The following is a 12,408-nucleotide window of genomic DNA, read 5'->3' as shown; positions in this document are numbered from 1 at the left end:
CTCATAATCATATTAAGTACAAGTTTATAACAACAAGAAACAGCAAATTCTGAACCACACAAACCTGACCCTGTTTTATGGTAATCCTTCTCTTTAGTGGTTCAGTCTGATGTGCTTTTTATCATTTTGTTCATGTTTTATAAACCAAATTCTATTCAAAGAAAAAAAAAATTAAAAATGAAGAAGATAAACTGCCTGCACAACTTAAATAACACAGGCTCTGTTCTAATAAAGACTTCATATTCAGTTGCTCTGGATATTGTTGTATAACTTCCCCTTCTCTTCTGAGTCCTGCCTCTTGCTGGTGTTCTTTGCCTGGATGTATCTGGCCTAGGTGATTCTCATTTGTAGATGTGTGACCAAGTACATCTTTATCAAGCAATAAGACAGAAGCTTAGGTTTATGTTCTCTAAGCTAAATGATTTTAAAAATAACTTCAGTAAAAGTACTGAAACAGAAGCAAACTATTTGTATTCCTCTGACAAAAACTTTTCTTTTGTCAAAGAAAAGAAACACATTAGTATCTATATCTAGCTCTTCCTCTTCAATATTATCCTAATTCTTTCTTTATTGCTTTGATCCAATACCACTTCTAAGAGGAAGAAACATTGGATGTATACCCTGTTGCATACTGTATATTTCAGAAATAACACATTACAGACTCTTGATCATTAATGATGTTATAAAATTACTGACCAGAAATTTCACATTATGTATAACGATTATTTACTTGTGTACAGAAACACAGTATGCTTAGACAATAGTAAACTGACATACAGAAATATATAAGCAAAATGATTTATTTTTTTTATAGCAAACATGGAGTATGTTATTTGCATAAAATAATATTAAGTATGTTTATAAATCATTATTTATCAATTTATTGTTATAATGATTACCTACCTCCAGGTAACAGCTTTCTGAAACCTGTGGTACTCTGGACAAGCTAGAGAACCTGCTGAAGTTCATGTTAGTCTTATTATGAACAATCTACAGTATAAAATGAACTGTATGCAGAACAGTAAAGTTATAAACCAAAACTTGCAGTGAGTAAGCTTTCATCCAGTACCATAGATTTTAAGTCTTTCAACATTTCCTTTAATTCTAATAGAACCCAGGAATGAAACATCAGCATTTATAGCATTTGCAAGCACTGCACAATAAACTAGTTTAGTATTTCACTGTGCTGGAGGCCATCAAAAGTCACATTCAGGTACCCAGGTCATTTTAACTGTGAGATTTGCATACTTTCAGAATATGACTTATGATCCACTGGAAACACTCTCCGACTTACTGCTTTATTGGGTGTGGGGACTACTGTGTCACATAGCAAAGTATAAACAATGTAGAAAACAATTTTTAAAGAAAAACTCAATGAAATGTTTTTTTTTTTTTAAATAGGAAGTCATGTTTTTATATTTTCAAAAATGGTAACATTAGAATAAAGATTTTTGTAAAACTTGTATTATAAAAATGCACAAACCTCATCTGTTGTTAGATCCCTTTGATTTAAGTTTCTCACACAGTGGTTGAAGCATGTTTCAGACATTTTATTGTAGATCATCAAAAAATCTCTGAACTTAAAAAGAAGAAAAAAATACATATTTTTGTTTAATAATGCAACAAAAAGTTTCAACTGGTATGAAGAAAAACTTTTAATAGTCATTTAAACTATATAATCAATAATTATTTACTGTTAATATGAAATTTAAGAATAGAAAAATTCATCACATAAAACCATAGAGATTATATGACCAGAGTAGTGGCATGATTAGCAAATGTTATGGTAGGAAATCTGTCAAAGTATCATTTTTATTAAACTTTATTTAACCCTAGAATACCAGTGTGGAATTGCTATGACTCCATACAACCTGGTGTTAACAGTTGAAAATACAACAGTATTCTCAGTTAAGACTTAAACAATAGGTATGGAGACAAAAGAAAGCGTTTTTAGAAATTAGTATACTTTGCAAAGATAACTAAAAGAAAAAAATTGCCACTTTTAAAATATAAAATGGTTAAGGATTAGGCAGATCATTTTCATAAATAATAATAAGAGTTTTTAAAATGGCATAAAATTTCTTTTCAATAAAATTCCATACATTTTGATACATGCACACTTCTGAGCATGCAATGATTTATAAAAATTAAATAAGTTCTTTAGACAAACTACAACTTAACTCATTACATCACTCCATTAAGTTTTACATAAACCATAAATGAAGTAAGAAAGAATTTAAAAGTAATCCACTTTAGAAAATTAGTAAATAAAATTAAAGACAATAAATAAATGAATCATATCCATAAAAAAATTAATTATTAACAACAATGAACATGTTATGGGTAAGAAATATGTTACTGAGCATCACTCTCAGATAAAGCCACTAAAGACTTTTTTTCATTTGTAAAAAATGTACAGCTTTATGTCAAGAACTGGTTTGGGTTAATAACTCTGGATAACAAGGTCAATATACACGTTAAAACTTGTATAGAAAGTATCATGAATGAATTTCAGTTTTATCAGATTTTGGTGTACATGTACTTAAACCAAATAATGTTATACTTAAAGTATTTTTGATTCTTATATTACAAAACACACTATATAAATATAGGTTTTCTGCTGGGATGAAAAATGGTAGGGCTAACAAATTTTCAATTCTGATAGATAAGGGTCAAATACATTAATAGTCATTAAAAAAAAACACTAATGTAATCAAAGAAAGAACTAGTACTAATCCATTCATTATCATCAGTAATTCCACTGAATGTAAAGAAAAAGTTTTAATGCTAAAACAGAAAAATTCTGAATTTAGATAAAACACAACCCCACATCAATTAACAACTTTTTGACAGAGTTGCTCAAACAAAAATGACTACTGTTCAACATTAAATGAATTCTTGCAGGTTATATAGTTTTTATTTGACAATACATTTGTAAAATTTCTCCAGCATGTCTTCCAATAGACAAGGAATTCCAATAAGAGGTATTTTCAGACCACATGCTGTAGATTTATATTTGATAGGTTGGTTGATTTAGTGATTTATGGCACCAAAGCAGCTAGGCTATCTGCACTAAATGTCCAGTAAAAAGGTAAAAGTAAATTCAGTAAAATTCATAAAGTAAAATAAAACAAAAAGTTAAAAAATAAATAAGTAGCACAAAACCAAATGTTACAACATCAAGAGAAAAACTACAGTAATTCAAGTTGTAAAGGACTTTCTGTAGTATGACTGTAATAATCATAACTCACCAGGAAGACGAACAGATAAGTAGAAAAACCACTGTCAGTCACCTGAAGTTGGCCTTTCAGATATATATTTGGACTAGAATTTTTTATACATTACAGACCTTGTTAACACAGATTATAGTAATGTTTTGCACTTTAGTCATGCTGAGATATACAGATGGTATTTTTATACCAAATTATTAGTTTTCTAAACACAGCCATAAAAAATGTATCCACCAAAGCTTCCTCTACAAAAATATCTTCCACTAGAAATAAAGCAAAATACCTGGATTTAGATATCACTAATGAAACATTCATGTATAAAGTTTACAATAAATAGACACTTTCAACTTTGCAGTTGTATAATAGGTCTTGGTGTACACTGATACCCCAATTTTTATTGTTTAAAAACTGCTTAAAACTGTTGCTGTGGGCACCTTTTTGTGTACATCATGAGGTTTTAGTGAGTTACATTTAAAATATAATTAAACTACTTCTTAAGATAACATACAAACACATTTGACATAGAAGCTTATTTAACAATCCAAATGTTCCTGTTACACAAGTTTTAAGTTTCTTATTTTATGAGGTTCTCTGGGTATTACTTCTCTCAAATTTATTTACTATCACTTCAAGAAGTAAAACATCTAATACAAAATACTATAAATTTTGTCAATTCTCAGACAAGGATTAATTTTTATAGCTTTCAATTTGATTAAAGAGCCATAAAATAGAAAAACTCCTTTGCTGCATCCATTGTTCAAGAAATAATTTTCTCCGAAGTTTAATATTAATTATTCATAACCATTAGAAATCCAAGGTTTTGATCTATGAAGTGATGTATTATGCTATTGTTGTCTTTTGTGCCACTTCTGTTTCAAACTTTATTCATACTTACAAAGCCAGAAATAGTGAGAGTTATGGGACATTGCCTACTTTTTGCATATTATTATTCTGTATTATTTGTTGTAGTAGTACTATTAATAAAAAAAAAAAATGTATGGTTAAATATTATTGACAGTCAACAGCAAAAAGACCCAGGTAAGTGCTCGATTTCTTGTTTTTTGTATGTAATCTTTATTTATTATTATTATTATTATACAAGTAGTGTAATGTAAAAAGTAAAAATGTTTTAGGTTATATTAGATAAAATAAAAAATAAAAAACATTTTCATGAGGTATGCTTGCAAGTATTACATGGATTATTTCAATTTTATTTTTTGGTGGTCAGAAGGTTAGAATCGACCAGCCTCATATAGAGTTAGTGTATAAAAAAAACGATATATATAGTTTTACTGGTAAAACATGTTTAGATTTATTTAAGAAGTTTTACACATCATACATATGAAATCTGAAATTTTTCTTATGAAAAAAGTATTTCAATCAAAACATGAAAACTACTTCACACTTGAAACAGTCAACACTTTGACTCCATATTTTCCCAAAGAAATTTTTAATGAAAATGCTTTATTAAAAATTTTATTTTTTTGTCTGCAAATGACTCTTAATGATTACTGAAAGCTTACAAAATTCCATTAAGATATATAAAGGGTATTAGATGTTATAGTATGTCAACTACAGTTACAACAGAAAGTGTTCATACCCAAGTGGTTTTTACTCATAACTTAAAAAGTATCACAAGTAGGCTAACATGGAACAAAGCAAATTAGGTAAGCAGAAAGGAAACAAAATGTTCTTTATCTGCAATTATTTAAAAGAAATAAAACATCAAAACTTTAATGAAATTTATATTTTATGAACTATCACAAACCTCATGTATTTGACTAATATGTTTAAAAACATGTCCATTCCAGACATTGCCAAGGAAAAGAATGAAGTTACTTTGAGCATAAATGCTCAAGACATGTTACTGTACAAGGAGTTTGTGTCACTCTCTTATTGGTGGAGAGCTATTGTCATGTGTTGATGCAATTATTCACCAGATCACTTCACATTAAATGTAATATTTAGACAGAAGTTAGCTGAAGGCTCTGTGTGTGAAAGTGAAGTATTGTCTTGATATTACCTTTTTAAGGCCTCCAACACTTTCAGCAGTAACAATTCAAAAAAAATTCTCCACTTTTCTCCAAAATATTCTCATGAAATTCTAGATTATAAATTTTCTTAGAATATCTAGTTAAACTTGGGAAGTGATAACTAGAAAACATTTAAAACAACAAATACCCCCACAATAAATAAGTGATTTATTTTTATAGAGTTAAAAGTGTAACTTAATGCAAAATATTTATTGTTAGAGACTTAACACAACTTTTTCAGCAAAAAATGTGACATTTCAAGCAATTTTTCTAACCATCACCCTCCAAATGTTAAGATATGAATACTGGCAGGTACTGTCACATTTTAATTTTTTTTTTTTAAATAAGCAAACAATTTCAAGAAATAATCATCTGATTAGTCTGGATATGTACTTTCTTGCCAATTCAACCACAACCACATCAGTTACAAATACAGCAACATGAAATATCTCACGATACCCATACCAACATGAAATATCTCACGATACCCACACCAACTTGAAATATAAGTTCAGAGACATTTACATACAACTTCTTTCTCTGCACAAAACAATTTTATGTTAAATCTGACTTCCCACAAACACCTTCCTGATAGATGTGACACTACCATGATTTTTGGGTAAAAGGTCTGATTACGGCATCTCTATAGCAAAGTTTCTCCATTGTCAACCTGAAGATGTCTGGTAATTTGCAATTTATTTATATAGGCATTTACACAAAATATTAAATAACCCAATGATTATTTTATCTAGAAATATCAAGTTCTGGGGTTTATACTACAGATAAAGAAAGTCTTACATGTAGTATAATGCTTATAACCAAAAAATGTATAATTTAGTATAACCAAGGATGAAATCTGCAATGTAAGGGAGCAAATTGCATTTCAGTTTGCACTATGTAATGGATGAACATTCTATGAAGGTTCAGGGTTTACTCATTACTGTCATAAATTCCACATTTTTACTAACAAAAAAATGAAACATTTATCTTAATTATAAAAACAATTGAAAATACTCATAACTAAATGAATAGTACTAAGGGTCTCTTTTTTTTTTTCCTTTCTTTAGTCAAAGATAATGCACTAAACAAGTCTGATTTGTGTTTGTGGAAAAATTATCTCAAAAAACAGGAAAGACATAGAGGAACATGCTTGTGGTTGTTTTTATAACAGGAATACACTATTAGTATCTCAACTATGAGCATTTAATTGAGTATAAATCCACAGTATCAAAAAGCCTTTGTAAATTGGGCTTACATTACTATAACTAATAGTTACTTGGACTTAACACTGAAGTCAGTTTATTATATTAAAATCATTACTGACAAATGAAAAATGCTGAATTAAAAAAAAAAAAAAAGGGAAAACTTACATTCCTGACAGCAACATCTTCTGAATTCATTATATTTTCCCTTAAATGTCAATATGTGTATCTAATCTGATGAAGCCACAATATCTGGCTTAATGGTTGAAAATCAATCTAAGGAAGAAATGATCACACAGCATGAAATACAGCATGTAGTTTATGCATCCAATACACAAAGTCAAGGGTGTGGAATTCATATTGCACAAGACATAGTAAATTCTACCATTATACTTTGCCTGTTCAACCTATTCTATTGCAATAAAAACATTCCATGTAAATTTCCATGGTTCCATGAAAGTTCCTGAAAATTCTGAGTACATACAAAAAAAAAATTGAAAATGCATACAACTGTGCCCTTACAACTCAAAATCAAATTCCAAATATATATCCCTTTAATTCATAGAAGTTTCCTTCATTACAAAGACAGTAACAAATATAATTGAATTAATGCACTCATACTATTGCTTTTTTCTTGACTGTCAGTTTTTGGAATAATATATAACAAAATATAAATTATAAAGGCTTTAAAATTTTTAATATATATATATATATACACACACACACACACACAGCAATCCCTCCCAGTAATGACTTCAATTTCGATACAACTTCTTTCTATACATGGAACAATTTTATATTAAATCTGACTTCCTATGAACAACTTCCCGATATATAAACACATAATCATAATTTTAGGATGGAAAGTCTGATAATGACCTCTCTACAGCAAATTTTCTTCCTTTCAATAAAAAACATGTAAACATTTGTTTTGCATTCATGTATGCACTATAATCTGAATTCATGATTCATTAGATGCCACACAAGGAAAATGAATATGAATGCTGAAAATGTTTCATATTTCATGTAATATTCTTCAAAACATAAATATCTCTAATTCAATTATTCAACGTTTCAGAAAAAATAACTTCAAAAGAAATTAGTGCTTGATTACAGGAGTTGACGTGTTTTGATAAGTAGTGCACAACTGGTCATCAAAATGAGACCAAGATGCAAGATGGTAAAAACCCTCATCAGCCAATCAACAGTCAAAATGAATGTTTCGTTAAAATGTCAGATGAGGTATGATGCAGATTACATTCTCCTGGTGAATAGTTAATCTGTGGCTTGCTGAAAAAGTGCAACACATATTGAAAAAAATAAATCACATTTCTATACAAAGATCAATTCTGTCTCAAAATGCCTCAAAAAATGTAAAAATGTAAACACCTCACTCTTCAAAGAAAATGGAAAAGCCATGAAAAAAGAATAAAAACTATGCCAAATGTATTCATATTGCTGCTGATATGCAAATTGGCAAAACACAAATTCAAACAATTGTTACTAATAAAGTTAAAAACATATTTATGGGAAAGCAGTTTTAATTTGAACATGAATGTTCACAAGTCAAGGACTTAACAAGCTAGTGTTTGATTGGTTCTGCAATGCTAGAGTTAAGAACATTCCTCTATCTGGAGTTAATCCAAAAAAAAAAGATTAGAGTTATCAGTTGACCTCAAGCTGGATGACTTCACTACCTCAAATGTGTGGTTGAAATGCTTCCACAAATGACAAAATGTCATCAGCTGTGTTGATTGGAAAAGCTGCAACATTAACCAGAGCATTATAAGTGATTGCTAAAGCATACTTGCATCCATATGTGAGGTTATACATTAAAAAACATTTTATATGCAATGAAACTAACATATAATTTCCATGCCTTGCCAAATCAGTCTCAAGTTATCAAAGTTGAAATATGTAAAGGTAACAAAAGTTCAAAAGGAGAGAATTATGTTATTTTTAGGATATAATACAGCAGGGGTGAATCGAGTCATCAGGCAGTCTGCAAATCCCTGGTGTTTTAGGGAATTTCAGACATCATAATGTATAAAACAAACAAGAAAACCTGGATAACATCAGCAATCTTCAGCAATTGGTTGGAAAAAACCAATAACAAAATGAAGCTACAAAACCAATCAATTCTGATGTTTGTTGATAACTGTTCCACCAAACCATCTATGATTCAAGTGTCAAACACATGTCCCTGTTACCAAACATAACCTAATGCTTGCAAATAGATGGCTTTGGTATCATAAAAAGTTTGAAATAAACTTATTCCAAGAATCTTCTCTATCACATAATTCTGAAGATTTCAAATACACAAAATACCAGTGAACTTGACAGTCAAGTTGACATATTCTATGCAATATAATGGTTGAAACATGGCTGGGACTCAGTCCAAGTATAATTCAGAAGTGTTTTGCACTCTGTTGATTTGTAAACCAAATATTACCAAATACACCAGAAGACATCAATAGAGACAACACTGTGCAATTACAGCAGGGTACATCCTGTAGAGAGTTTGACAAAGATGCTGACACTGCTACAATTTTGACTGTTTCTTTCTTTCTTTGAAATTAGGCACAAAGCTATACAGTGGGCTATCTGTGCTTTGACACCATAGGCATCTATCTAAACATGGTTTTTAACGGTGTAAGTCCACAGATATACCAATGTGCCACTGGGAGGGGCCGCAGATTTGAATGAAAATCATGAAGACACATTAAAGAAGACTGATAACTGATTGAACAACTGAAGATGACACCAAAGACAAATTGGAATCCAAACCAGTTATTTGAGCAGCAATGGCAATTGGATATTCATAAGAAATTTGAGATTATCACCTGAAAATGACCAAAGTTTAAGATCTGGAAAAGACAGGCTAGGCACAAGTTAATTTATTTTTCTAAGAGTGACTTACTGGAATAAGTCACCTTTGGACATAGCAACAGTCAGGACTTCATGGAACTTTATAGGCAGAATATGATTTCCTTAAAAATGAAAAAATGGTATTACATTTTTACTTCCATTTCAAGTACTATCAGTAATTACCATCAGATTGGTTCTCTGTAAGTTCAACTCATTTTAAATTCCACTTCACACTGATGACTGTTTCCTAAAATAACAACAATGCTGTTGTGGCTATGATAAATAGAACTATTTACTACTCTTGCATTTTTATGACTAAAAAAAAACAAGACTATAACATAAACCTAGCATAAAATTAAAACAGAAAATGTCATTCTTATTGTTTTTCAAGTTTAGAGTAAATTTTTCAACATAAAAGTTAGACAAACTCCACACACCCATGGTATGGTTTGTATATTAGCATAAACCCTTCTAATTTAAACTACAAATTAACAGAAAGTTGTTAGGATCATGGCCATTACTCAAGTTTTATCTTATGGGTGCATATTCTTATATGTTTGCGACTTGTAAATTCTAATTTCATTTTGTTATGGTTTTGTTTACCATTCATTTATTATCTTTCTGTTGTATTGTTCAACTATTAATTTTTTTTACTGAAGAGTGTTGATTTTGACGATGTATATGTATTATGAAAATGACAGTTGTTTCTCTTAGCAGTGAAATACATACGTTCCAGTTATAAAAGATTATGTTGATTTTTCGCAATAATTGGTCACGTGAAATGTAACCTCATTATCCATTCACTAAATAAAAAGCCTTTCTTTATCTTGAAAATAAATCAGTTCACAAAATATAATTTGTAAGAATTACTTTTCTGTAGTTCTTGATATTGAGTCATAGTTTAATTTTGAAATATTGTATTATTCCTAGTGAATTAGTTTTTAGTTATTTTTTGTTCTTGTTCCTAATTTGTTTAATATTTATTGAAATTAATGATATTAAGATTTAAGTTGTGGAGTTTATTAATGTTTCTATCTTAGCCCTGGCTAGGCATAGGTTTGCTAATTGTTTTTCATAAATAATAAAATTTGAATCATATTTGTTTGAAAGATGTTTTTCTTTATTTGTTATATTTAATAAATTGTTTTTCATTATTTCTGTTATTATATTTAATGCATTGTTTTTTTATTTCCATATTTTTACTTAATAAATTTTCTTTAATACTGGCAGATGTGGTGGAATTTTGTTATCTTTAAATTATTACAAGTGTAACATCCTAAATATATTACCAAGAATGATAATTTATTTTATCCATGCAATGAGATATAACTTGTACTACTATTCATATTAGTCACTTGAAGCAAGTTCAACTGAACTAAATTATGTACTCTTGTGTTCCTAATCCTAAAGGTATTATTCGGTGATGCAACTATTGAATTTCATCATAACAGGATTTCACGTTTTGTCTACATTCCATATAGTTAAGTTATTACTTTATATGCAAATGCTTAGCATTTTAGAACACTTATAATACAAGGTATAGTAATTACTAATATTTGTACATAAACGTTAAAAATCCTGTAGTATTAATGTAATAACATTAACAACTGTAGTAATATATAATTAATACTAATAGTCATAGCAATCACTGGCACTATGAGTAAGGTAATAAACCTAAATCTAAATTTAAAATACAAGTATAAATAGGGAAATGTACTGTTACCTGTAGTGTTAATTATTATTGTTACCCCCAAATTCTATTTATCTTCTTCCTAATGGTTAATTCTAAACACAGTATTCAATAGGATGAAGATGATCAAATTATTGTCCTCACTAAGTCACTAATTATCAAAACAGCATTTTCAAAAAGTAATCCCCTATTGGAAAGATTGCATACATCATTATAACTGTGGCCTACATCCTGTGTAATTTAGTTTTAGAACATTTACAAGTTATCGATAAATTAATGACTATTTTACATTTTATATTGTACGTTTATGTTGTAGATAAAACGTTAGACAGATAATAAGAAAACTAAATTTACATTGTTACATTTTAATAAAAAGTTGACCAATAATGTAATAACTACTAAATTAGTATAACACGCTTCCATACTCAAGTATCCTTACAATAGTTTACTTACCAAAACCAAAGAAAAACGTTTCAAACAACTTGCGAAGAAAAACACTGTAAATGTAATAGAAAAAATACGTTAATTACCATTTAAACACTAAATACTTACTTAATAAAATAAAATAAAGTACAATTACAAATATAACTTCAGGACAACTTTGTTTGGTTAATATGTTTATTTCTGCACAACGTTTGATCTCTAAACAAACGTACCTTAAATATTAATGTGAGCAAGAAACATTCTGCAGAAATAAAAATATTATACCACAAACACCGGTTTCAAATTTTGTATCGTTCGTAAATAAAGGGAGTACTTATTACAAAATATTTACATATATTTTTATGGAGGTATAGATCGTGTTTTGTCTTTTTGTTGTTTTTTTTTATTATTTGTTTGTTTTAATATAAATTTCATACTCCAGCCAGTACTTTAGAATCAATTAATTAAATAATACAGTTATATAGTAACTTCAGGCTTGAAAGATAGTAAAACAATTACATCCTTAAATTGGTAGTTTATGATAGTTTCAAAATAGGCCAAGTGAAAATTTGTTACAAATTTTTATTCTACAGTTCTAAACGTTTTTTCAGTTAAAAAGATATAGTAATATCTCAACTATTTATATCGTATGAGCACCTTTTCAAGCTAGCAAAGCATGACCATTATTAATTATACTTGTCATAATTTCCCACAGTAGGGGTCCATGGGAAAACGGTTTATCTTTGGATTTAAAACATTAGAATCAGCGATTCGATTCCTCTCGATGAACAGAGCAGATAGCCTGATGCGGCTTTGCAGTAAGAAAACTCACACACATTTGTCATCAGACATTAGAATTATACCTATAATATTTTTAACAGTACACTATTTACCTAATCCCTTAGGGATGTTTTAAAAATTAGAAGAATTTATAATAATAATATCACAACCGCACTATGTTC

General features: G+C 29.0%; 1 protein-coding gene across 8 annotated transcripts in view; it reads right to left on the bottom strand.

Moving 5' to 3' along the window:
• LOC143244279 (large ribosomal subunit protein uL30m-like) overlaps positions 1 to 11,766 on the bottom strand; it is a 70,305-nt gene extending 58,539 nt beyond the window's left edge. Inside the window, exons 1-4 of one of the 8 annotated variants that reach the window (XM_076488640.1) lie at positions 11,680 to 11,766; positions 11,477 to 11,520; positions 6,634 to 6,741; positions 1,484 to 1,579 (exon numbers count right to left, since the gene is read on the bottom strand). In XM_076488640.1, the coding sequence (XP_076344755.1) occupies positions 1,484 to 1,579; positions 6,634 to 6,663 (126 nt within the window). In that variant the 5' untranslated portion in view covers positions 6,664 to 6,741; positions 11,477 to 11,520; positions 11,680 to 11,766. Of the gene's footprint in view, positions 1 to 1,483; positions 1,580 to 6,633; positions 6,742 to 9,385; positions 9,456 to 11,056; positions 11,415 to 11,476 lie in introns of those variants that run through there. The other 7 variants (XM_076488641.1, XM_076488643.1, XR_013025007.1 and 4 more) reach the window with 7 other exon arrangements.
• Between the last annotated feature and the right edge of the window lie 642 nt (positions 11,767 to 12,408).

Source organism: Tachypleus tridentatus, chromosome 2 (genome assembly GCF_004210375.1).
Source record: "Tachypleus tridentatus isolate NWPU-2018 chromosome 2, ASM421037v1, whole genome shotgun sequence".
Classification (NCBI taxonomy): Eukaryota; Metazoa; Arthropoda; class Merostomata; order Xiphosura; family Limulidae; genus Tachypleus; species Tachypleus tridentatus.
Note: the sequence above shows the minus strand (reverse complement) of the source record. Positions and strands in the feature narration are given on the sequence as shown.